The 26,901-nt window shown below is 32.8% G+C and overlaps 1 protein-coding gene across 1 annotated transcript; it reads left to right on the forward strand.

Annotated features, from left to right (window-relative positions):
• Positions 1-21,952: 21,952 nt before the first annotated feature.
• LOC139503363 (uncharacterized) lies at positions 21,953-23,920 on the forward strand. Its single transcript, XM_071293133.1, has one exon. It carries the CDS (start codon positions 21,953-21,955, stop codon positions 23,918-23,920), a length of 1,968 nt encoding a protein of 655 aa, XP_071149234.1.
• Positions 23,921-26,901: the final 2,981 nt, after the last annotated feature.

Here is a 26,901-nt window from a genome sequence, read left to right on the forward strand (position 1 = left end):
AACTATAAATTCATCCGTCATATTCTTAGTTTTGTTATAATGTGAAAATCCAACAACATGATGATATAATAATTATTGCAGATTTCACTAGGGAAATACGTGGGAAATAATTGTAAACAAAACCTTACCACTCAATAACATCCCTACGGCACATATTAAAGTCTAGCCTTTTCACATTAATATACGTTATTTTCATAAATCTATTCTAAATAATTTTAAACAATTTTAAATCAAACGGTATTTTTTTCTTATTTGCCATACAAAAAACCCAATTATTTGCATTACATAACAGATCGATTGTTTTTCAATGGTCGGTCTCTGTCAGCATTTATAAAACCGTGTTTGCCAGAAAGAAAGCTACATAGAACAGGAAAACAACAATGTATTAGAAATACTTCAAGGTCCTACGTGTATATTCCGTACAAGAGTCGTTAATCGTTATTTTACATAAACTATTAGTATTTTCTTTCTTTAACGAAATACGAAACCACTTCTCGCAATTCGCTTTGGGGTTATTGTGCTTGTCTTTTGACAAAAAATAGCCTTGTTTCAAAAACAAAACGTATAAGAGTAATATTTAAAACTGAACTAGAGTGAAGAGATAGGAAGTAGGAGTTTCGAATTTTAATTGAATGTTCTAAATCTTAGTGTATTTCTGATATATGATTGTACAGACTCAAAAATATCTTTGTTTTTCTGAAATAGATAGATAGATAGATACTTTATTCTCTAAAAACTAAATACAAGTTTTCAGAGAAACATACAATATATTTACAGATACAATAGTTGAAATGAAAGGCCACCGTCACCAGCCAATGAAAGCAAAATGGATATAGTAGATCTTTCTAATTTTGAAAACAATGTTTCTCTTGCTTCGTTGATAAAAGGGCACTTAAGAAATAGTGAATACTATCCTCAACAGGATGACCACAGCTGCTTGCGGGATTGGGTTTAATATTGATAAGGTTTATATCTGCATTTGAATAAATGTACCATATTTCTCAACTGCACTGGTATTAAACTGATAACCGTAACTGGAATTACGACTATCCCAATATGGCGATATATGTAAAATTTTTACAGCCATTTTTTCTCAAATGTAGCATGTTTTTGTCAAAAGTTACTCAGCTGCAAGGTTTTTCTATACCATTACATCATATTTGAATCGTAACGGTGCACTGGAATTGTCTAAGCGCTTTGAACATTGCCGTTGAAAAGTTTTGCCAACATCTGTTACAGAAGAAGGTTGTCAAAGTTGAGAAAAACGCTTGGTACTTTTATATACTTTGTGGAAAGATAGAAAAACACTATAATTTTCGTCAGAACTTAAAGACTCGTCACCATAGAACAATACATAAATTGTAACATTGAAAACAAAACATTGATTTTATTTATCATTGTAAGCCTTTGTGAATATTTTGTGTTATAATATAATAGATGAATAATGATTGTTTAATATGTCCAATTGTCTACTGAGTATTTTTAAGATCAATAATTTAAAATTTGTATACCAAACTTTTAAAATTTTACTCGGCGTTTATAAATAGCATTGAAAGTACAACATCTTATAAACGATAATCATTGATAAATGTAAATGAGCCACTCTTTTTCAGGTTGAGATGGAATATGTTCGTTATTTGATTTAACGAGTTTAACAATCAAAACCCCTGAAATATCGTCTCATGACAAGAACCAAAAATGGCGAAACAGAACTTCCAACAGCGGACAAGGATTTCTTATTATACAATATTCTTTCAATGGATGTTTTAAATGCAATGTAGAACTTATCAATTAAGACATTTCGTATCCATTTTGAAATATGAAGTTACATGCATGAAGAAGTGTGTCTGACGTATAAAAATTGAAATAAAGCATGACGGGAGTTAAGAGAAAAAAGGCAGTATGGCCATTTGCGAAATAGAAAAGTCATGATGACTTAATGAAAAACAAGTCAGGATAAATTAATAACTAAGAAATGCAGAACAGAATAGAGTGTAAAATTTAAAAAAAAAACAGGACTACATTTACATAGAGATATCATTGAAGAGGGGCGTACATCCTCTACACCCCCTCTGAATCTGCCACTGGATTTAGTTTCGCTGAAAAAGAATGAATTTGTGCAACAACTTAATTACGCCAATTCTTATTTTACATGCTTTATTGTAAAAACTGCAACATTCATTTGCGCCAATAAAACAACCATTTAATTGCGCAAATATTATAGACTTGTTTTCAGATGTTTTTTCTTAGTGCATTGAGGAGGTCCTTTCCGGTATTGACAGGTACAAGCAAAGGGTCTCCTTAGTGCACTTAGAACAAAATAGTGCACTTAGGACCTGATGGGATGATAGAACTGACACAAAAACATGACATAAAAATGGAGACTTTCTTAAAGTACTTAATTTCAAATTTTATAATCATATCTTTAGTAATTATAAAGTTATTTAACAGTTGAAGTCAGTATTCTAATGTAACATGTACGTGCAAATAAGTAAATCGTTTCGAGGTAAATATGACACAACTAATAAAATTGAAAATGGAAATGGGGAATGTGTAAAGTTTCACCAGAGACATATAATATATTATATGTCTCTGGTTTCATTTATTGGCGCAATTCATATTATAAAAAAGACAGAAGAGATGGGCGCGATTCAAACCTTTACAATTTGACAAATTACAACTGACCGTTTTGACAAACCAGTAAATTCTTCGTCCGGGGATATGCAGCTGACATTAATCTTCCTTCAGTAACTTTACAATACCCAGCCATGTCATTTCCGTATATTGTACATGTAGATAGCACGTGTGATACATGTATATACACCAGAAATACCCATTCAAGTGATTTTTTATTTTTAGAAGAACTCCATATCGGGTAACATTAAATATACATACGCATAAAATTACAATTGAAAAAAAATGTTAATAATAAGTTCAAATGTTGTTTTTATTAAATGCACCTACAACATGTAAGTACGTATTCGTAAACTTATGTTGTTACTTTATTTCATATAAATTTTATTTTTCTCGTTGTGTTGCTTGTCCATTAATTGACGTTTACGCTATATTTTTTGTTCGGTATTTGTGAAAACCTGCTCATCTATCAATTTCACAAGAAATATAAAATAGTCGTAAGTCATGAACACTGAAGTTTAACTTGTTATCAATTTTTCGTATACGCAAAAAGATAGAATTAAATGAAACACTTTAAAGCTGTTTAAATCATGCAGTGAATTTTCAAAAATATAGTTTTGAAAAACCGGTTATTTTTGTTTAATACTTTTTCTGTCCCTTTTCTTAAAAATTAGGACGCGTGTCACAGGTAAATATAGAACTAGTCAACTATGAATAATCACAAACAACAAATTTTTGAATCTTTTATCATTTGTTCTGTTAAATCAAAGACATGACTAGTACATGTATTCTATTATCCGGAATAAATTTTTCACAATGATAAAGACATAAGGGATGATTTAGAAATTGGCATGTTGTGTATACACCTATCTATTGGTGAACACTTATATGTTGCCCACTAGCCGTCCTTATGTGATTTTTGTTGTTTGGTTGCGAGTGTCTCGTTGTCGTTCAACCCACTATGATCTCCTACAGTTTCAATATATATTTGTCTTAAGACTTTGCTCAGAGGAAAGTAATAGAATAGGTTTGGATATATATATACATTTTAAATCCCCAAAATTTAATTTTAAACTATTAATTTTGAAGACGTGTGTTATCTAAACGAAGTCTAAATGGTCACCAAATCACCTGTTTATTGTCTGTTTGGGTTTATTATTTTAAGCATAAAGTTTATAAATCCATCTCTGAACACACATTATACATGTATAGCATTAAGTCAAAGTAAACATTAAACTTATGAATGGCGGAAAAGAAATATCTGAAAACGATAGATGGATGTTGGATGTGTACGGATTGATAGTTTAGTCTTAGTTGCATGATTTTTTTATTAGTTGTTAGTGACTTTGAACTAGCTGTCAGATAACTGCGAATACTCTCAGATTTGTTCATTGTGTCTTTTTGTGTCGGGATGTATAAGTACCGGGCCGCGTCCACTTGTATGTTTGTCCATCTGATGAGTTAAGCCTTTTTCATCTGATTTTTATAGTTCGTTCTTATGTTGTACTGTTATACCACTGTCCCAGGTTAGGTGAAGGGTGGGGATCCCGCTAACATGTTTAACCACGCCACCTAATTTATGTATGTGCCTGTCCCAAGTCAGGAGCCTGTAATTCAGTGGTTGTCATTTGTTTATGTGTTACATATTTGTTTTTCGTTCATTTTTTTACATAAATAAGGCCGTTAGTTTTCTCGTTTGAATTGTTTTACATTGTCTTATCGGGGCCTTTTATAGCTCACTATGCGGTATGGGCTTTGCTCATTGTTGAAGGCCGTACGGTGACCTATAGTTGTTAATGTCTGTGTCATTTTGGTCTTTTGTGGATAGTTGTTTCATTGGCAATCATACCACATCTTCTTTTTTATACTATCAGTACACTATTCTATCAACATGTGTTTGGTGTCCATTTTACAATATATTGTTGAAGAATTTAGTGTTTTCTTATTCATTCTGACATCTGTGTCCATGGCTGTTAAAAAGAAATTGCGAAGACGTTATGCTTATCTGTTCACCTTTAAAAATGATTTTTCAACAGAATATTATATCTATAAAATTTTTAATTTTTGTTTTTCGTTGCGAAAACAAAATGGCCCTCAAGCTAAATGTCATCGTCATCGGCATGTATAATAGAAGACGATAAACACTTTAGAATATACACCACCTGCTGGATCTTTTTACCTGGGCACATATCTCGTTACGTAACAAGTATGAATGTAAAATTCTCGATATGGTACATGTATATTCAGCCGAATATACACGGTATCTCTGGACTGGGGTATTTAAGATATTTTGATCTGATAATGAAACATGTAAATATATTTGTGCTTTATGTAAAAAATAAATGCATTTAACCATTTTATTTTTAAAACTTCTTTAAAATAAGTTGACTTTGAGCATATATATGGTGAATATTAGATTAAATTTGGGAAGTCGTGTATATCCCATTTGTCAGGTGAGAAATAAAAAAAAAATATCAGCTGGGTTTAAGAGTTGCAAATATTAACAAATTAAATTTATTTTTTATTTGTGTTCCTCAATAGTGTTTTCTCGAATGCCGAAAAGTGAAGAGTTTTTAATACGTGTAAATCCCGAATTCACACAATGGACGTTTATTAATGGTCTGTTCAAGAGTTTAGTTACACTTTTCAAAATATTTCAGACACGTAAATAATATAGGTTATTAGTGCTAGCTTCACAAAGAAAATATCCACTGACATGCATAATATCTAATGTCATGGGCCACACATGGACTGTCTTTTTTATAGGGATGCCCATGTGGCACATCAAAGATAAGATTGATTTAACCATTGTACTTTAGAATTGCAACAAATCTTAAATTCTGAAAATCACTTGAATACATTAACCTGTTATCTTGTCGACTTTACAGCTTATTTCCTAATGCTTGTAGAGTAAAATTTTGGTAGGCTTGCTTGCTCTGTTGGTATTAACATGAATTCAAGCTTTGTAAATAACATTGACATCTTCAAACAATGTAGAGGCACATTTTAATCTGTATATATTATATTTAAATTTGATTGGACATTATCCCAATTACAATTGTAAAATATACAAACTAAGTAATCAAGCTAACAAAAGTCTCGCTTACATGCATTGGGAAATTAGCTGTAAAACCAACATACAGATAGCCGTTATATCCGAAGAGATCACGATGAAATTTGAAAGTTAAACAAATCTTATAGTTTTCACGGGAACGAATATTTTGTTTAAACGTTGTAGTGATCAGCTCATCAATGACGTAATTTAAAAAATAAGACGAGAAGGTCGAAAATAGTCATAGACGTCTTATAGCAAATAAACTCATTAAAGATACCAGGACTAAATTTTGTATATACGCCAGACGCGCGTTTCGTCTACAAAAGACTCATCAGTGACGCTCAAATCCAAAAAAGTTAAAAAGGCCAAATAAAGTACGAAGTTGAAGAGCATTGAGGACCAAAATTCCTAAAGGTTTTGCCAAATACAGCTAAGGTAATCTATGCCTGAGGTAGAAAAGCAATTATAGGCAACAATACGGCCTTCAATAACGAGAAAAACATTGCCATATAGTCGACCGATCATTAAAAGGCCCCGACATAAAAATGTGATTTTTATTAAACAGAGTGAATTCATATAAGCTTACAGAAAAACAAAAAAGTCAGTTATAAATAAAAATACGGATAAACAATTCTTTTTTTTTTCAGCTATCTTATGATCAAAAACAAGCTTCTGTCCTAGTTTAGTAGAAATCCAGGATAGTTTAAGAAAGTTATTAGAGTTTCAAACACTTTAACCACAAAGTGAATATTTGTGGTTTGTGGATCGATATGTCTCGCTTTTGCAACAAAAGTCGCAGGCTCAACAAAAATGTAATAAACTGTTATACTTTGCGAAACATGTGTATCTTCTATGTCAGTATGTGTTGGTAAACAAACTCTATACATTTGTTTACTATTTTAAAATATCTTTATAAAATATTACTAGAAAACTTAAAAAAGTGATCTTACGGAACAAGCAAACGAAATTAAAAGAAACAAAAATAAGTAGAAAATACACTTTTACATAGAAGTAAAAACTATAGCAGACAGAAAAGCAAAATAGATACGGCAGTAATAACTATACCATAAAAAACAAGAACAACATAAAATAACATAATATATACATTTTTAATAAGTATACTAGTGTATTCAAAACGGGTCATGGTTGAACGAACATGAATTTCTATAGATTACAATCAACTGAGTGTGGCGCGTTCGATAGAACATTAAATAACTTTCTAATTACTTAAGATATGATTATAAAACTTGAAATTATTTATTTCTAAAACGTTAACTTAGATATGCAATGTCCTTTGTGTCAATTTTATCATTCCATCAGGTCCTTAGTGCAATTTTTTGTTCTCACTAAAGGGGTCTTTTGCGGTATTTCTACGGACCCCCAAAAAAAGATTTAAAGGACAAAACGTTATTATATGGATTGGTTTTTTTTCGGAAAATGTTTCTTTTGGCAAATATCTGAAAAAAAAATCTCAACTTTTACATATTCAATACATTTTAGGTAAACACCTAGAGTTACAAATATACGACCATACATTTTTGATAGAAAAAAAAGCATTTTCAATATCATTTGTCTTTTTAACTATAATACTAAATTTGCGGTTTTGTGACATGAGCATGTAGTTTAAACAATGTCGTCAATAGTGTTAAAAAGAAGCTATCAAAAATGATTTAGAACCTTATACTACACATACGGAGGTACATGTATGATACCAAGTCAGGTGAACGTATGATATAACTGTGAAATAGCCATTGTAATTGCCACGTTATTTTATGGATCGTTGATTTTATTACCTTTGGATTATTGGAACGTGCCATCGAACTTAATCTTTATAGACCGAATATTAACGCATACATACGTTACTTTTACAGTTTAGAAGGAGAAGACGAAGAAGAATTATTTATAATAGTGCAATCTGAAAAAACAAATAAATACATATTTTATATCAAATAAGTTTTTTTATTCAAATGAAAGAAAGGATAAGCGCATTTACAAATAGATGTACTAAGACATATACTCGATGCTGAACTTAAAATTAGGTTATATTGTTTTAATCTATGAGGATCTGGAGGGGGGGTCCTTTCGTGATTTCTGTATTCTTTAATGTTTAGTAGGCCGGGTTTTTTCTTTATACTTTTTGTCTATTATTATCAATTCTTTATATTCAAGCACCTTATTATTCTCCATTCTTTATATTTTTTTCCATTTTCTCTATTATTCATATTTATAGCCGATCATTCTCTTTACTGTAAAACCTATCGACATCCTTCTCTTTCCGATGGTATGTTATTTATAGTTTTAACACTCTCACTTCACGGCCTTAGAGCAGTTTTAGAAGCTTAGTTCAAACGGAGACATGGTTCCCTGATCCGGCCTGATGAGGATAACGAAATTAACGATATAAATTATCTGACATATAAAATACTTGTATTTTGCGTTGATCGTTCCAGATGAAGTAAAATCCAGAAACGTGATTTGGACGTATGAAATTTATAAGATGTTGTTGTCACTCTTTTGTTAGTGTTACGTCAAAAATTTGCAATTACTTTTTTCAAAGAATAAGTAAATAAATACATAAATTAACACCAGAAAATAAAAAAATAAAAATAAAATCAGAAACAGTTATTGGCGAATAATTTATTTCTACAACAAAACAAGCTAACAAAACTGTATAATATATAATTTATTCTCTTATACCTTAAACAAAGACCAACAGAAATAAAAAGCCAACGAATGATTTTATGTTTAATAATTCAAAATAATATACATTTTTTATTCTAGCATTTATAATACAATGTATCATCCACATAAAGGGGCGTAACTCCTAATATCATTCTAACACACTAAACGGATCTTAACCCGATCTGAAAGTTTTGAAAGTTACTTTTTATGATTGGTCTTAATTTGTCCAAAACAGTCTTAACAGACTTGATTGAACGCTAGAGCCTTCCATCTTGATTAACTGGACATGACTGAACAGACTTGACATAACATATCTGAACAATGTCTTAAAATCTGAAAAGTCTCAACGTATTTCTCTAGCGGTAAATTAAGTCGATCAAGACTTGATCAGACCAAAATGACCGTTTCAGACTTTAATCTGACTACTAGTGATAGTATGTTGTCATGCAACTTCAACTGATCAAAGTGTCGATTAAGAGAACTGGATGGTAACTGTCCTTTCTTGGGTTTAGATCCTGACTTCACAAAGTCAATCCAAGGCTTAAGATGTGTATCTGATTGTTGAACTGCAACCCAATCAATATTATGCTCCACTTGCATATGTAGATCAATGTTCATGGTGTTGATAACATCAGGTTCAACAACTAAAGTGTCAACATATTGTGTTCCTATGGTTCCACAAATTGCCTTGATACTGTCCGAAGATAAGGTAGCTTCCTGTGCTGGTGGTAATCTTGAAAGAGCATCAGCATCGTTGTTAATCTTTCCTGGTCTGTATGCTATGTCAAAATCATATGCTGCAAGTGCTGATAACCATCTATGACCTGTTGCATCTAACTTCGCTGATGTAAGTACGTAAGTTAATGGGTTGTTGTCTGTTACCAAATGAAATCGGTTTCCATACAAGTAATCGTGGAACTTATCTGTAATGGCCCATTTCAGAGCGAGGAATTCCATCTTATGAGCAGGATAGTTTTTCTCAGCATTGGTCAATCCTCTGCTGGCATATGCAACTACTCTGAGTTTGGTTTCGTGCTCTTGATACAGCACAGCTCCTAAACCTAAACCACTGGCATCCGTATGTAACTCAAATGGTCTGTGATAATCTGGATAAGCCAATATAGGTGCGGTCGCTAAACTCTGCTTAAGCTGATTAAAGGCTGTTTCTTCTTTGTCTCCCCAAGTCCAAGAGTGTTGTTCTCTTTTTTTTTTTCTTTCCTGATTTTGGTTTTGGTGCTGGCATAAGATCAGTCAATGGTCTTGCTATCTGGCTAAAGTTCATAATGAATTTACGGTAATAACCAGCGAATCCTATAAACCGTCGAACTTCCTCTGGTGTAGTTGGAGTAGGCCAAGACATCACTTTATCTATTTTCTCTGGGTCTGTTTCTACACCATCTTTGGATACCATGTGGCCAACATACTTAACTCGTGGCATGAAGAATGAGCATTTCCCAGGTGATAACTTCAGGTTTGCTTCTCGGATTCTATCAAATACTAACTTCAATCGCTTAAGATGTTCTTCATAGGAGTCTGCAAAAATAATGACGTCATCAATAAAAATACAACAGATGTTCATATGGTAATCGCTGAGACATTCTTGCATGAGACGTTGGTAAGTAGCTGGTGAATTCGTCAAACCGAATGGCATGGGTTGTATTCATACAATCCAAGTGGTCCTACAGTAAATGCTGTTCTTTCTGTATGTGCTTCCAATATCTCGACCTGATGGTATCCACTTTTCATATCGATGACAGTAAAGTACTTATTCCCTGCTAAGCGGTCTAGAATGTCCTCTATACATGGCAAAGCAAATGAATCTTTTTTCGTATGGTTGTTTAACTGACGAAAATCCACACACATGCGAAGAGAGCCATCTTTCTTCTTGACGAGTACTACATTTGATGAATAAGGGCTGTGAGACTTCCTTATAATCCCTGCTCTCAACAACTGGTGAATGTGAGCCTTTACCTCCTCATACATAGCTGGTGGTATGCTTCTATATCTCTGTTTAAAAGGATGGGTTTCATCAAGTTCAATCTCATATTGTACCAGATGTGTATGTCCAACATCAATATCGCACTTAGAAAAGATGTCGCTGTATGATGTTATGAAGTTCTTTCCTCTCTCAAGTTCATCAGATGACAAATTCTTTACATCAATCTTTACTTGTTCCAAAAGTGGTGTGGCAAAATCTGTATTAGATAAATCAGGCTGGTCTTGAATATGTACTGGTTGTAATTCAGCAATCACTGACTTAAGGTTGAATAGTAACAGTTCTAGTTGTTATGTTGCTGATGTTCACATCTATTTGTTGGCTGATTCCATATTTGTAACTAATTAAAGATGGTTCAATATCTAAATCATGTGGTATGCCTGACTGTAATGTTTGGTGTACCATGGCTGATGTTGAATGATATGGTAATGCTTTATCAATGTAACCAGCTATACATATGTTGGAATTTGGTGGTATGGTTATCGGTTTCTGTTCTGCATTCTTAATGACTGCCAATTGATTCTTGTTCCTTTGTAGCTCTTTCTCTCTCAAAGTAATACAGCGGAATGATGTATACCATGGTGTGGTTAACTTAGCAGACTGTAAAAATTTAATTCCATGTTGTTGACGGCAACTATCCATGATGTTTGTTAGTAAGTTGGTACCCAGTAGGAGTGGTACAGCTGAGTTGTATTCACTGTCAGGAACAACCAAAAATATACAAGTGTGGTGTTGATCTAGCTGTTTAATATATAAATCCACTTCTATATATCCAATATAAGGTAACGATTCACCATCTGCACATTCAATCTCTAGTAGTTGACTGAAGGTCTGTATCGGTATATGTTGAAGATGCTGGTTGTAGAATGACTTACTTACTGTAGAAACGGTTGATCCAGTGTCTAATAAAGAGGTTGATTCTATTCCTTCCAAAGTAACTTTTGTTTCAGTCGGTGAACCACAAAGTCCAGGTGGTATCTTGTGAGCTGCTGTACTTCTACAAATCTGCTGTATGGGGCTGCTATCAAAAATGTCTACATCCCGCCCCGTGGCGTAGACTCACTGGAGTTTAAATTCTGGAACTGATTCGACTTATTGGCACATCCTCTCGCAAAATGTCCCTCTTGACCACATTTCCTACAGTATATAGGTCTCTGTCTGTCATATGTGGGTTGCTGTCCTTCAAATGCGGGTTGCTGTTTCTCATATCCTTGACCATAACCTCTACCTGTTGTATAATTACCTTGGTAATTACCTCTTTGATTTCCTCTATAACTATTTCCTCTATAGTTTCCTCTATAACTATTGCCTCTATAGTTTCCTCTATAATTATTTCCTCTATAGTTTCCTCTACTTTGATCTTGGTACAAGTTCTGATTTTGATGTTGCTGCATACCAGTTTCAATTCTGTCTAATCTAGTTGTTATTACATTCATGAATCCTGTAAAACCTTCCTCTTGTTCATCGTAATCATCCTTATCATCATCATCATCAGTATTCTTAAGCTTGGTGATTGCCTTCTTTGATGTTCCTTTTGTTGTAGTCTTCAATGTAGGCATATCTAAAATGTTATCCTTCTCTATCCGCCGTAAGGCAACACGCAAAGAATCAAATGTCGTATACTTCTCTTTCTCGTAATGGCTGATAGCTTTCAAATTCTGGCGTAATCCTTTCCATAACATGTCATGTAGCATTTCATCTGCTTCAAATCTTTTAACTTTCTCCGTCTGTATAGCTTTCTCCAATATATCTTCTAATCTAAAACTCCATGCAGATATATCTTCATCTTCATGTTGAGTGGCATTGTAAAATTCTCGCATAACAGATTCCTTCTCCTCTACTACACCAAATACGCTGTCCAACTTCTTTAATATTGCTGATAATTCTGCATGTGGACCAAAACGCATCACTACTTTTCCTGCTGGATCCTTCAATGATCTCCGTACTGACTGAGTTATTAACTCCTTGCTGTGGGTTTTGTCGTTGATAAGACATACTAGTTCATATCTCCACAAATCATATGTTACTTCTCCACCTCCTAACTTATCCCTTCCCGAAAAAAAATGGTAATCTTGGTGGGTTGACGTAGGTAGATGTTGGTTTTATTCCTGCTTTTACGTCAGATTTATCCTCCTTAACAAATGATGACATTAAATTCTTTATGTTCTGTGGTATGTCTTCAGGTTTTTCTCTTAAGGATTGCAATGCCTTAGCAAGGTCCTCAAATCCGCTCATGATGACGGTGTATGTATATATATCCTGTTCTATAAATAAGTCCTAGTGTTGTTCAAGAAAATATAAGTTGAAACTACAAATACCTATAATTCAAGTAAACTACTACTAAGTATAAATATGAAAACACCAACAGGTGTAAATAAAGAAATAGAGAGAAGAAAAGGAAAAAAAATGTACTAAGTACTGAATAAACAAACACCTAGAGGTGTAAAATAAAGAGCAAAATAAATATCAGTCAAAACTGAATCAAAATCAAATGTCTGGAAAAAAAAAATTATTAATGTATCAACTAAATGAGAAAATATACTAATGAAAATTAATGTAATGTACAAAGAATATATCTCAAAGTAATATATCAAATCTCAAGAATGAAAGAAATAATCTGAAATAAATTACAATTATAAATGCTAATCAATAGAAAATGTAAATACAAAATACACAATAAGAATAGTAATAAGCTTATAAATACAGAATATCAAATGAAATCTAATATGTAATCAATATCAAATCAAAAAAAAATAAATGAAAAAGTATAAATAAGAAAATGAGAAATGAAAAACTCAAATGAAGTCAACAACTATCAAATAAACTTACTATAAATCAGTAAATGTAATGTAAAATAGCAAAATAGTATGAGTTATTTCCCTTTAGTAAGGTGAAATACTAAACTAATACCTGAGTAAATAAATGTTTACAATGAATTACCTCCCCTGAATTTGAAACTAACTGTAACAATCTACAAAAAATAAGTGTATTAGAATTATCTCCCTTGATATCAAATCAAACCAATCTACAAAAGATATAAATGTAATATATTAATTATCTCCCCTTACCCAATAAACATAAGAAGAAAAAAATATATATATATACCTAGTAAGTATCAACAAATGTATAGATAATGTAGTGTAGTAAATAATATATATAACTAAAGCATGTATACTAAAGTTCTATATATACCTAACCTATATGTCTCACTCAATATACCATGTATGTATCGCTCAATGTTATATCTCACATATAACCTATGTGTCGCAAATATAATGTGTAACTCACAATACAATATGTCTCGCTTACCTGTTTACATACATAAAATAAATACTATACTAATACTGCTGCACCTGAAAAGGGCTTCGGTACTTTTATTAAACACTCAACACATATAATGTAATACTATAACTTCAAATAAATCACACTGAACTTTAAGCAACTCCAAGTAAAGTGTAACAAGTAACTGCTTAAATAGCTTACAAAAGCACAAGTCAGTAAAGACTAAAGTTCCAAGTTAACTATCAACTCAAGTACGAAAAGTACAACTGTCCAATCACAATAAATCAACTAAGTGTCAGGTAGTACCAAACAGTAAAGTATGAAAAGGGATTAGTATCTAAACTGTAAGTAACGTAATAGGTAGGTATATCATTCTCAAAGTACAAACAACCAACCACAGACACATACACACAATTATACTAAGTGCCTAACCTAATCAAATCCCTATTTATCAAGCAAAGTTTAAGTTTAAATTTTGGGCGCCAAATGTAACGGGGTATTTTCTGGTCAAATACAACGAAAACTATTCTAGGGTTCTGTTCTTTTAATACACAAATATTTAAGACCCATGTATATGGTACAAACAGTGTACTAGCTGGAATATCACAGTGCTGTGTATATTAAAATCTGAGCACTACTCATTTGACAACTTGACAAGGTATTAATCCATATCCTGAATATAAGAATATTGAAAATCCAAGAAGTATAATACAAATATCATCAATGTCAGAATTGAATATATCAAGCAGGTTATTATCACTGCATTCCAATATGTCTGCAGTCTAAATCTACCAGAAACAATGAAAACATATAGTAAGACCTTTGGCCTAAAGATTGACCAATCAAAAGGTTAGAATTTTCCCTCCAAAATGATATGAAAGAAAAGAGGTTCACCAAAGGGAAAAGAGAATGATACTAGAACAATAGTGCTAGAAATAGAAACAATGAATAACCAAACTATCAAACACTCCAATAAAATTAATATCATCAATATCATATTTGATATATCAATCAAATATGACTCTGCCACATCAGTAGGGACAATAAAATTGTTATAGTATCAAATAATGGCAAGCTAGTATTTTTAAATGGAGTCCACTTCTAGTACTCTCTTTTCTTTTTGGATTTTATCTCTTATTAGGTGAATGCGAAAAAAAGGACAAACAAGTGAAGACAGGTTAACGTTGAACAAAAAGGTTCGACATTATCGAGTGCAAGGTATTAAATCAGATGTAGAAAATAACAACATTAGTGTTAGTCAGACTGCTATATATCCAACCAAGTTATTGATGTAAATTGTTTTGGTGAATTTTTTAAATTTTCATATTTTTTCAACAGGTCAACACTTATTGAAAACTAAACGAGCCAAATAGGTTGGATATCCTGTAGAGTTACACTAACCAAAGCAGAACAAAATACTTGTTTATATATCATGTATATGTAATCATATATATTTGAATCGTATTTTAGATATGTATCAATTCTTTAAACCTCATTACAATGTATTTAGATGTCATAATGTCACAGTGTATACGATTCTCAAAGGGAACTGTGTAGTGAAATATAAAATTTCATCAATGAAGACGGACATACAGGTGTTAAGTCAACCCGCATATATCTTTAGGTAATCCTGCGTAATTACTTCCAACAGTAGACCAGCAAATCATGAGTATATGTTTTAACAAATAGATAGATACATGTCATTTGTAAGTAAAACCTCCTCTTCTGGATATTTAATACAAAAACGTCACTACAGCCAATTGCTATAAGAAACATTTATTAATAACAACAGTTACAGATATTTAATTAATAATTATGATAGGTTGATTTGTAAGATTACATGTCGTTTACAACAGATGGGATATAGAAAAAAGAGAGGCGAAATATACCAGAAATATATTCATCGGTCGAAATATAAAGTGACGATGTCATGCATGACTAAAACTATGTTTCTTGTACTTTCAAATATATAACCAATAGTACAAAAAATCACAACAAAGACAACTAATGATTGAATAAACCGAACCCCATAAACAAAATCAGTTGTGTAAGCAGAAACGCTAAATCACGTGGCAGCCGTCGTGTTACTCGTAAAAAAACAAACCCGGTAATAAGTATAATTCGGAAGCGATTTAATGTTCAGAGCGAACTATCTATTGTGATTGAACTTCAATTGGTTCAATAAAGCCACCAAAACAACGGATACACAAATTGCATTGCAATTGCACTTTATTGTGTAGAGGGCACTACTCTGCTTATACAGAAAAGTATGATCATTCACGATCGGTATGTATACATTGCAAAATGCAAATGTCATACAATGAAAAAGAAGTTATGTGAAATACATTAAACATGTTGAATGCAGCTTTATTTGAATGCATTTTAAATCTTTAGTATATAGGCTTATGTATTATCTAATGAAACATTTGACAGCATCCTTTTTTCGCAAGTTAGCAATAACTTCGCGGTATGTATGGGTTATCATTTAATGGAATTTAAGGACACACCAATACATGTTTTAGAGAGAAGGACAGATACAACATAAGGACATACAGCTTGTATCTTCTGCAAAAAGTGTTAAATGATGAATCATTAATCATTAAGAAAGCCAATGAAAGTAACAATGTTGTTATTTAAGATAAGGTCAATTACCTTCTTGAAGGCGATCGCAAATTAAATACACAACATTACACCAAATTGGAAAACTTTGACCTAAAAGCACTTAGATGTAATATCAATACATATGTCAAAGGCATATACATCAAAGGTGTTATAGATAACTCCACATTTAATTACCTTAATATCAGTAATCAAATTGATAATGGGACTGGGTATATGCATATCTTGCCTAAAATACACCGATTAAATGAATCGGAATTAGTCAAAATCAATAAATATGGGTTTAACATTGATAACATAATGCCGCCATGTCGGCCAATCATATCTCAGATGGGTACTGTCACAGAATTTGTTGGACGCTATATCAATTATTTATTAATACCTATGGTACAAAAACAACACACATATATAAAGGAACGATTCTGACGCAAGACATTATTAAACGTGTTGTTTTCAATTTTTTACATCACTGGGTCGATACCTCTGTTGGTGTACTATCAGTCCCTGAGGGTATCATCACAGCAGAAGTCAGTACTTTGGTACTGACATGACTTAACAAACTTTACTAAATTTGCCGGTTTATAAGTTTTGAATTTATCAAAATGCTAAGGTTTCAACACCATCAGGCAAACTTGGCTTTAAATGAATTTTGCTATTTATTTAAGGTATTTTTGATATATAGCTCTTCAACAGTTTTGGTACTAATACAGCTTTAATCGTTCCTCATGAAGATAAATCAAGAAAAGCGCTTCGAACACAAGAAATTAATAAACGTATTGTTTTCAATGTTTTGCCAGTGGGACGTCAGATGGCGATCGATTCAAAATTTTCTGGCACACAGTTTTAAAGTGCACAGTTGTAAAGTATAACACAAAATCCTTCCTTTTTGTCTACTTGCTTGCATAAAAAATTAACGCACTTTCTGTCCGAAAATGGTTACATGATCAGTAACTTCATCCAAACGGTAGAAATAGTTTAATTAAAACATGTAAAAGAATTTTTATTCCTTATAAAATTGTAATTGAAAACAGGAAACATATCAAAGAGACAATAACCCGACCAACGAGCAGAAATCAGCGCAAGACTATTTGTTAATTGCTTATTTTTTCTCAATTCTCTCCGCTTCGTTGGTACCCAAGGATGACAAGGGTACACACGGGTGTTATAAGAAATGTGCAAATCAATAAAGGTTTCCACATTCGACTTTTGTTCCCCATTTGGTATTTGTGTCTTTGTTTTCTTTTTAAATAATGATATATGTGACACTCTTAATATGTATTGGGACTATTCGACTGCGCATAATTTCACGCATGAATTACAATGCACACGATTAGTATGTGTCGTATTCGATGTTATTTTTATTTAAATATTTTGATTGATTAGAAATGTTAAATCATTGTAGTTATGTCACTAAAAATTATCGTTATTATGACTGTGTATCGGTGACAGGCTCAAAAGGAAATTTCATCCAATTTCAACATTTTCCAGTCAAAACTTGGATTTTAAGGCAAACTATTTTATTTTCCTTATCGGTGACCTATGTTTTTTAGTTCGATCTTTTCAGCTATATTTCAGCTTTATAAAATACAGTTTTGGACCAAGTGTCAAAGAACGTTTTTTTTATATTCTGATAAAAATATGTCAACACCTCTATTTTCCCTATCATTTCATTGAAAAATGGTCCCTTTTACATAGCTGTTTAAAAGTATTTTTTTTTTAGCTGAAATGGTCCGAGACCCCCTATTTATTTTCGACCAATTTGATTCACTTTCTGTAAAGAATAAAACAATAAAAAATATGGCACTTCTGATGAAAACTTCGAATAGGCCCGAGCAACCTTAAGGAAATTTTTGACGTATACATTTTTTTTTTGTATTTCTCATTTTACTCATATTTCATTGTACAGTTTTGTTTTTTTTTAACATTCTGCGCCCAATTTTAGCAAATTTACTTACCCCAGTCGAAACAGTTCTAAAACCGATCAACTGTTTATCCTTAGCATGTCAGTACAGCGCATCCCGTCCATTAATGTGTTGGTTTAACAAGAGATGTGTTTACTCCACACGACAAATCACAGTGTTGTATACAAGGAAACTATTTAAACAATGAAGTTATTTTGAGATGTATTTAAACAAACAAAAACAACAAAGAAAGGCAGAAGGCCATACAATACGTCGCTACATTTTTGTTTGTAGAACAATGACTTTAAATATTACACGCTTTAAAAACACAAACAAGTAAACTGAATGGATATGTGTGAAAAAAAAGGTTTTTGTTTCGTACACGGAAATATTTGTCACAACTTTGGGGTTATTATGGGTTTATATTGTGTCAAGATGATATGTTTGATAAATTATCGTCTTATATGTACCAACATTACATTTTATTTCTTCTTTGTGCATCGGTTTGTTTGTTGTTTTTTTTAAACCCAGTAAGCAATTGGTTCCATATTTGAAGGCGGATATGCTTTAACCTTTCTGAAATAACTGGTATTACCAAAGTATTTTTTTTGTGTTCCTATCGCTCAATTTTTAGTTTTTTATTTAGCTTTTTTGATGTTTTTAGACTGCTTGTCCTTTCAGTCGATTTGAACTTTTGCTATTGTACTTGTATCTTTCCTTATCATGAATAAAATGTGTTGTTTCTTACCGTAACAAACTACTTTTGTTTAATCTGGAGTAAACAAATTATCATTTACAAAAAGAGGGACGAAAGATACCAAAGGGACAGTCAAACTCATAAATCCAAAACAAACTGACAACGCCATGGCTAAAAATGAAAAAGACAAACAGAAAAACAATAGTACACACGACACAACATAGAATCCAATCCAATACAATATGTGTTCTTAAAATGTTATTTAATTAAAGTATGGATTACTCAATTAGTACTAAATCGTTAATGAGCTGTTTATAATGGCGTGTCTTAAATTCATTGTCCTAATATTTATATATATATGGTTGATTAGTCGTCCATTGAAAAACAAATCAAAATGTAAATTGTGTAGAAGGGTGTTTCTATTTTGTTGATATATTCCCGATCGAGAGCAATCGGATATTGCTCGGTAGAACACATGAGTAATCAAGTATTAGTTCTTCCCTTAGTTGGCATACCTTGGTTTACAAAGAAAATATTAAATGCATTAAGTTATTCTAATATGTAAACAAAATATTAAAAAAAAATGAAAAGCAGCGTTGTTCAAAATCTAACCATCGAAATGATAAAAAAATCCAATTGATCAATGGAATGATGAGGAAACAAAATGACGACAAACATAAAAATGAAGCTGCATTGGTTTTCAGTTTAAGCAAATATCTGTAATGGAGAATCAATAACAATTTGCACACATCTATTGTCTCGACTTTACTACAATTATTCAGTTATCACATAAATGCGCTAATTTCTGACATATTTACCAAGACTGTTTTGTGGTCGTGCTCTAGTTTCGGACTAGTTTGACCTCGTGACGATTAATGTTGTCAGTTTTGGAAATTAATTTGTTTTTAAGTTTCAACTTTAGGTCTTGTTCACTTATAGACATACTACTGCTCTTGTATGGTGTAAACTTACCCAAAACCGTGTATGATTAAATGGTGTATGGCATATGGTACATCGGTAAAATGTGTATGATGCTATGGTGCTATAGTGTAAGGGGACTAGTGTAATGGTGTATGAGGAATGATCTGATTTTGGAACGTGTTTAAAGTGTGGTTATCAAAGTTTCAAACTATGCAAAATATTTAGAAAGAACTGATTTTTAATTTTATACATTATTTACAATATCATGTTTAAAATCCTTTTTACAAAATAGATTAATGATTTTGTAGTCGCAAGCTTTTTTTTTGAAAATAAATTGCATTACGGTTAATATCGAATGATGTAGATAGAATGTGCAAAGTGTATGGTGCAAAGGTGGACGTGTATGGTGCAATGACACAGAGTGTATGTTGTAATGGTGTATGGTGAATGGTTTATTGTGTTAGTGTTAGATTTACATCATCCAAGTACTTTATATACATGCTATAGACCAGCTGAAAATATCAAAAGTATGGTCATTCAATTGTAAATACAGTTGTTTATATTATTCAATGTAAAATTATAGTTCTACAGCATTCAATAGTTATAGCAAGAGCCCTTCCATGATCAAATCATATCTGCGTACACATGTATAATGAAAAGAACACAAAAACAAAACATAGAACGGAAATTTGTGGAATAAAGAACAGTATTATTTAACATGTGTTTGATAACAAATATGAAACTTAAGGATAGTTAATGCTGTAATCGAATAAAAGATACCACGAAAGAGAACAACACATAAGTGCAACCGTGTGTTTAAAATTGCGACGAATTAAGACGAAGAAGTAAAAAATGTTAATCGAAATTTCAAAATCCACTAGGTACAATAACAACGGCACTGACATGACTAATGTTTATGAAACAACATACAAAAGTCTAGACAGGTTTTGTTTAGATATCCTATGTATATATATGAAATGTTTCCCCATCAAGAAAACACATAATCATATTATTTAGGAAAAGTATACGCTGTCGTGTTTCTCTATCAGAAGACTATATAATCAAATGGATAATAAAAGTTGTACATTTGGTAGCCGATCAAAATTCAGATAATACAGTCATAGAAAAGAAAAACGGAGAAACGTGTCAAAGAGACAACAATCCTATCAAGAACAGAACCGCAAAATTAATTTTGTTAAAATCACAAATATAAAAAATCTATTGAATTTAATTGTACAGCTAGTGATGTATTATTGTTTTATTACATTAAAGGATAAAGATAATGAGGCCCTCATTGGGGTGTCGAAGTAATCATATAATCACAAATGTTTTTTCCAAAAATAATCACATTTTTCAACAAGATAATGAAAAAATCAGAACTACAGACCTATACTATAAGATGTACTTCATAAGGTGCAAATATGACAACTTTTAGTTGAAGGCGAAAAATAATGTTATACATGCCCAGCTTAGGAATAAAAAGTATATTTTTCTGCGTTTCGTAGTATAGTAGAAAAATAATGTATTGCACGGTTCATCAAGACTAAGTGTAGTCACGTGTTCAGAATGACCAATGGTCAAGGTTTTTTATGGTTTGGCAGCAAATGTATTGTCCGTGTTAAGGTCTTCATTCTAGCCGTGGACGTTCGATAGTAAACAACACAATGGACGAGCCGGCGATTAAACAGTTAATAGCAAACGAGGTGCATAACGTTGTCCAGAGTTCTCAGAATTCCATGCTTTCCAGAATTGACAATCTGATGAGTAACAAGCTAGGTTCTTTTGAAAGTTCCATGAAAGAATCCCAGAGGCAGCTGTCCGATAGCCAAATTGCAAAGATAGAAGAATTGACAACAGACAATTACGAGTTCAAACGGAAGGGTAATAAAGAACAGCACAAGATCAACACCAAAATTATCAAGAAGATGAAAGAAGCCCAATCTAACCTTAAAGACAGTCCAATGCGAAACGATGAGATAGATTCAGCCACCCAAATAATTGGTGAAGGTATTGATTTGCTAACACATAGGCAAAAACTTGTGAAGATGGCTGATCAATCAGAAAGCGGGTGGAAGACGGTAGAGTAATACCAGACGAACAGTCTAGCAGATAATTCCGAAGACGAGAAAAGAATACGCAGAGCTGATGTTAGAGCTGCACAGAAAATGAAGGCAGAGAGAAAGACAAAGAAGAGTAGATTTACCCCCATTTCGCACCCCACATCAACCAGATCGAGTGCACCTATACCTGTTGAGACATCATTACCTGTACACAGACCAGGGAAATGTTACGAATGTGGAAAATCAGGTCATTGGCGTAAAGATCACGCTGCAATGAAGCAGAGCTTTGATAAGATAAGTATTGACTTTGAATATTTATCAGATTGTCAAGATTTCGAAGAATTCGGTATTTCCGATTCTGAAAATATAAAGTATGATTGTTTAAACAAGTCTAGTTTTCTAAACGAAAACAACATGTCGATAAGTAAACAAGTAGATAATAGATCGCCGATAGGCATGCTTAAAAAGGCTTTTGATCATTGGACTAAATCAGGTGCTAATGATCACGTATTAGGCGTGATCAAGAACGGGTATAAACTACCTTTTTACACTGTACCAAGCATTTGTTTTTTAAAAAACAACAGATCGGCATTAGATAATCCCGAATTTGTACATAGTGAGATAGAAAAATTAATTAGTTTAGGTTGTGTGTCAAAAGTAGATCTCATACCAAAAGTAGTAAATCCTTTGACAGTAGCTAAAAATAAGGATAAGTTGAGATTAGTTTTAGACGCCAGGCATGTAAATCCGCACTTGCATAAATTTAGATTTATGTATGAAGATGCAAGTGATGCAGCAAATTTGTTTAACAAGCAAGATTATCTGTTTTCATATGATTTAAAATCCGCATACCATCATATTGAGATATTTTCTGAACATAAAACATATCTTGGATTTGCGTGGGAAATTTCAGGAAAGATTTCTTATTATGTTTTTAATGTATTGCCATTTGGTATTTCAACAGCTGGTTACATTTTCACTAAAGTTACTAGACAGGTAGTACAGTATTTTAGACAAAAAGGTATAAAAATCATCATGTATTTAGATGATGGCATAGGTGGAGGGGAAAATTATGAGAAAGCATTAGAAATAAGTTATCAAGTGCACACAGAATTGCAAATGTTTGGGTTTCTTATAGCAGAACAAAAATGCAATTGGCAACCTTCTCAGACAGTTAAATGGTTAGGTTTAATATGGGACATATGTGTTGGTAAGGTTTATGCGTCACCTGAACGATTAGATAAACTGAGAAATTTTTTAAATCACTTTCTCGAAAAAATTTCTTCAAGAAACTGCTTCTTTAAAGCGAGGCTAGTGGCTTCATTAGTAGGTCAGATAATTTCTATGCAAGCAGCTATGGGTAGTGTGGTTAGATTGAGAACTAGGAGTCTTTATGAATGCATAATGCAAAAAGCTAGTTGGGATTCGCCAGTTTCAATTAAAGAAAAGGCATTTGATGAAGTCGTTTTCTGGAAGGAAAACGTAGAGTTCCTCAATGGTAAGGAACTGTTAGACGAGAAAGTCTGCACCAGTGTGGTGTACACCGATGCTTCTGGTACAGGCTTCGGTGGGTATATAGTAGAGTATGAAGAAAGCGAAGTAATAGGTTCATGGAAACCTGATGAACAAGTAAAAAGTTCAACTTGGCGTGAACTTGAGGCAGTTTATAGAATGCTTATGTCGAAATTGAACTATTTGAAGGGTCAAAAAGTTCTATGGAGAACTGACAATCAGAACGTTGTACACATATTATGTAAAGGTAGTGTCAAGTCAGATCTACAAACAATCGCAATAAATATTGCAGACATATGTACTAGGGAAGAAATTCAGTTAAGCCCACAATGGATACCCAGAACTGATAACGTAAAAGCTGATATATTCAGTAAAACGTCAGATTGTGATGACTTGGAAATCAAAGAATGTATTTTCAACCATTTTGATAAAAAGTGGGGTAGATATTCAATAGACAGATTCGCGTCAGATTACAATAAAAAATGCATACGCTTTAATTCAGATATCGATATTACTATAGAAAAGAGTAAAACCGATCAATATTTAATACAGATTAGGTGACTCGATAGTTATTGCCAAAGGTCAATCTGCAGCATGTCCTTTTATTTTACTAAAAAAGTATTTAAATTTAGCTAAGATTAGTTCGTCAGATGAATTCCTATTCAGACCTATTTTTAGATCAGGCAGATATTATAGTTTGATATATAAAAACAAACCACTTAGTTACACTAGGGCCAGAGAATGTATTGTCAATCGTTTGAAAGAAGTTTGTAAAAATTTGAATATTGGTTTGCATTCACTGAGAGCTAGTGGTGCTACAAAAGCAGCGAATTCCAATGTAAGCGACAGGTGTTGGAAACGTCATGGTCGTTGGAAAAGCGACTCGGCAAAAGACGGGTATGTCGCTGATTCATTAGAACATAGATTAGAAGTGACCAAGCATTTAGGTATTTAATTTTTTAGGAAAAAATGTTTTTTCTGGTGTTTGTAGTAACTATTCTGCGCCCGTTCTTTGTGGATTTCTATAGTTCGTCCGTACGGCAAATGCAATATATATTTGTTGAGTTATTATTTAGATTTATATAGTTTGAAGTTTAGTTCAATTTGTATTTGGTATACTGGTCAGTCAACATTGAGTATGTTTGGTATATCTAGTTTGGTATAGTAAATACGTATATTTTTCTGCGTTTCGTAGTATAGTAGAAAAATAATGTATTGCACGGTTCATCAAGACTAAGTGTAGTCACGTGTTCAGAATGACCAATGGTCAAGGTTTTTTATGGTTTGGCGCCAAATGTATTGTCCGTGTTAAGGTCTTCATTCCAGCCGTGGACGTTCGATAGTAAACCACAAATTACAAGTGTATATATTTATATATAAGTATGTTATAAGCAGTGGCTGTTTTTTTTTTGTATTTGGTTTTTTAAGCGCTGGACTTGACGCTTTCTCTGGAAGTGGTGTCGGCATTACCTCGAGTCACAGGTTTCCATGAATTAAGTTATTTTTTATGGTTTTTCCTGGGTGGCATTCATCACTAATGACGGAGATGAAGATTCAAAGAATAGAATCATTTATATTGTTTATGAAATAGACAAATCTGTTAGTCTAATTTATCATTTTGGATTGATGTATTGTATTAAATATGTATCGTCACATAATGTCAGATTATATCATATTAAACGCCGGCTAGTTCGTCCGTACGGCAAATGCAATATATATTTGTTGAGTTATTATTTAGATTTATATAGTTTGAAGTATAGTTCAATTTGTATTTGGTATACTGGTCAGTCAACATTGAGTATGTTTGGTATATCTAGTTTGGTATAGTAAATACCTACTGAAATTGTTTTACGATACAACAATTCGAATAAGATAGAAGACATTATGCTGGCACTCTACATTGATATGGACAAAATGTTGTAATCATTGTGTTCCAATATTGCTGGCATTTGTATTAAACAAATCACATTTTCATACAAAGGCACTATCGAATTAAACTAAGCACTAATGTGTACGTATATGAGCACCATGACGGCTGGCACATGCTGGACAGGATATACTTACCCTGCCGGAGTACCTGTATTGTTATTTGTCATGTGTTCGTATTTTATTTTTTTGCGATGGCATTGTCATTTTTCTCGACTTGTGTATATAAACCACTATGGTTTGAAGCGCCTCTCTTTGGCACACTTGACTGAACGTTATGTTGAAGGTATTGTTTACGAATTTAGAACAATCTACTCAAGCCAAACCTTTTTCCTGGATAATCATAGGTCTGTTCTGTGTTCCTTTGGAATTTCAACCAAAGATGAAGAACTAGATCTGCCATCACTGTATTGGATACCTAAACTACATAAGTGTCCTTACAAACAACGGTATATTGCTGGGTCTTCCAAGTGCTCCACGAAACCTCTTTCTAAATTATTAACATCTATTTTATCAGCAATCAAAGACGGGCTTCAAAGTTATTGTGAAACTGCCTATTCTAGAGGGGGCATGCATCAGATGTGGATACTTAAAAATTCCAAAGATCTTTTAGAGTACATACAATCTAACTCTCTTTCATCTTGTAACAGTATTACAACATTTGACTTTTCTACTCTTTACACCAGTATTCCACATTCCAAACTAAAAGACAAATTGAAAGAGTTGGTATTGCTTTGCTTCGCAAAAAAGAATGGCCAACGTAGATACAAGTATCTTGTTTTAGGGAGGGATAAATCCTACTTTGTAAAGGATCACTCTGATTCGAACAAAAAATTCTCTGAAACTGATATTATCAAGATGCTTGATTTCTTAATTGACAACATATTTGTTACGTTCGGAGGACGTGTTTTTCAACAGACTGTCGGCATTCCAATGGGAACAAACTGTGCCCCTCTACTTGCCGACTTGTTTCTTTATTATTATGAGGCTGACTTCATGCAGGAACTTCTTAGGAAGAAAGATAAGAAGTTAGCAATATCCTTTAAGTCTACTTTTCGCTATATAGATGATGTTCTTTCACTAAATAATTCAAAATTTGGTGACTATGTGGAACGCATATATCCAATCGAGCTAGAGATAAAGGATACTACAGATACAGTTAAGTCGGCCTCATATCTTGACTTACATCTAGAAATTGACAATGAGGGTCGGTTGAAAACAAAACTTTACGACAAAAGAGATGATTTCAGCTTTCCAATTGTGAACTTTCCATTTCTAAGTAGCAACATTCCAGCAGCACCTGCATACGGGGTATATATCTCCGAATTGATACGATATTCCCGTGCTTGCATTTCCTATCATGATTTTCTTGATAGAGGGTTGCTGCTTACAAGGAAGCTATTAAACCAAGAGTTCCAAATTGTGAAGTTGAAATCATCCCTTCGTAAATTTTATGGACGCCATCACGAGTTGGTTGACCGTTATGGAATAACCGTTTCACAAATGATATCGGATATGTTCCTTACTTCGTAACTACAATCCCCTTCCCTTTCATGAATGTGACCTACCGAATTAGACTATTTACCGGATTTGATATCACATAAGCAACACGACGG

Source organism: Mytilus edulis, chromosome 14 (assembly GCF_963676685.1).
Source record: "Mytilus edulis chromosome 14, xbMytEdul2.2, whole genome shotgun sequence".
Classification (NCBI taxonomy): Eukaryota; Metazoa; Mollusca; class Bivalvia; order Mytilida; family Mytilidae; genus Mytilus; species Mytilus edulis.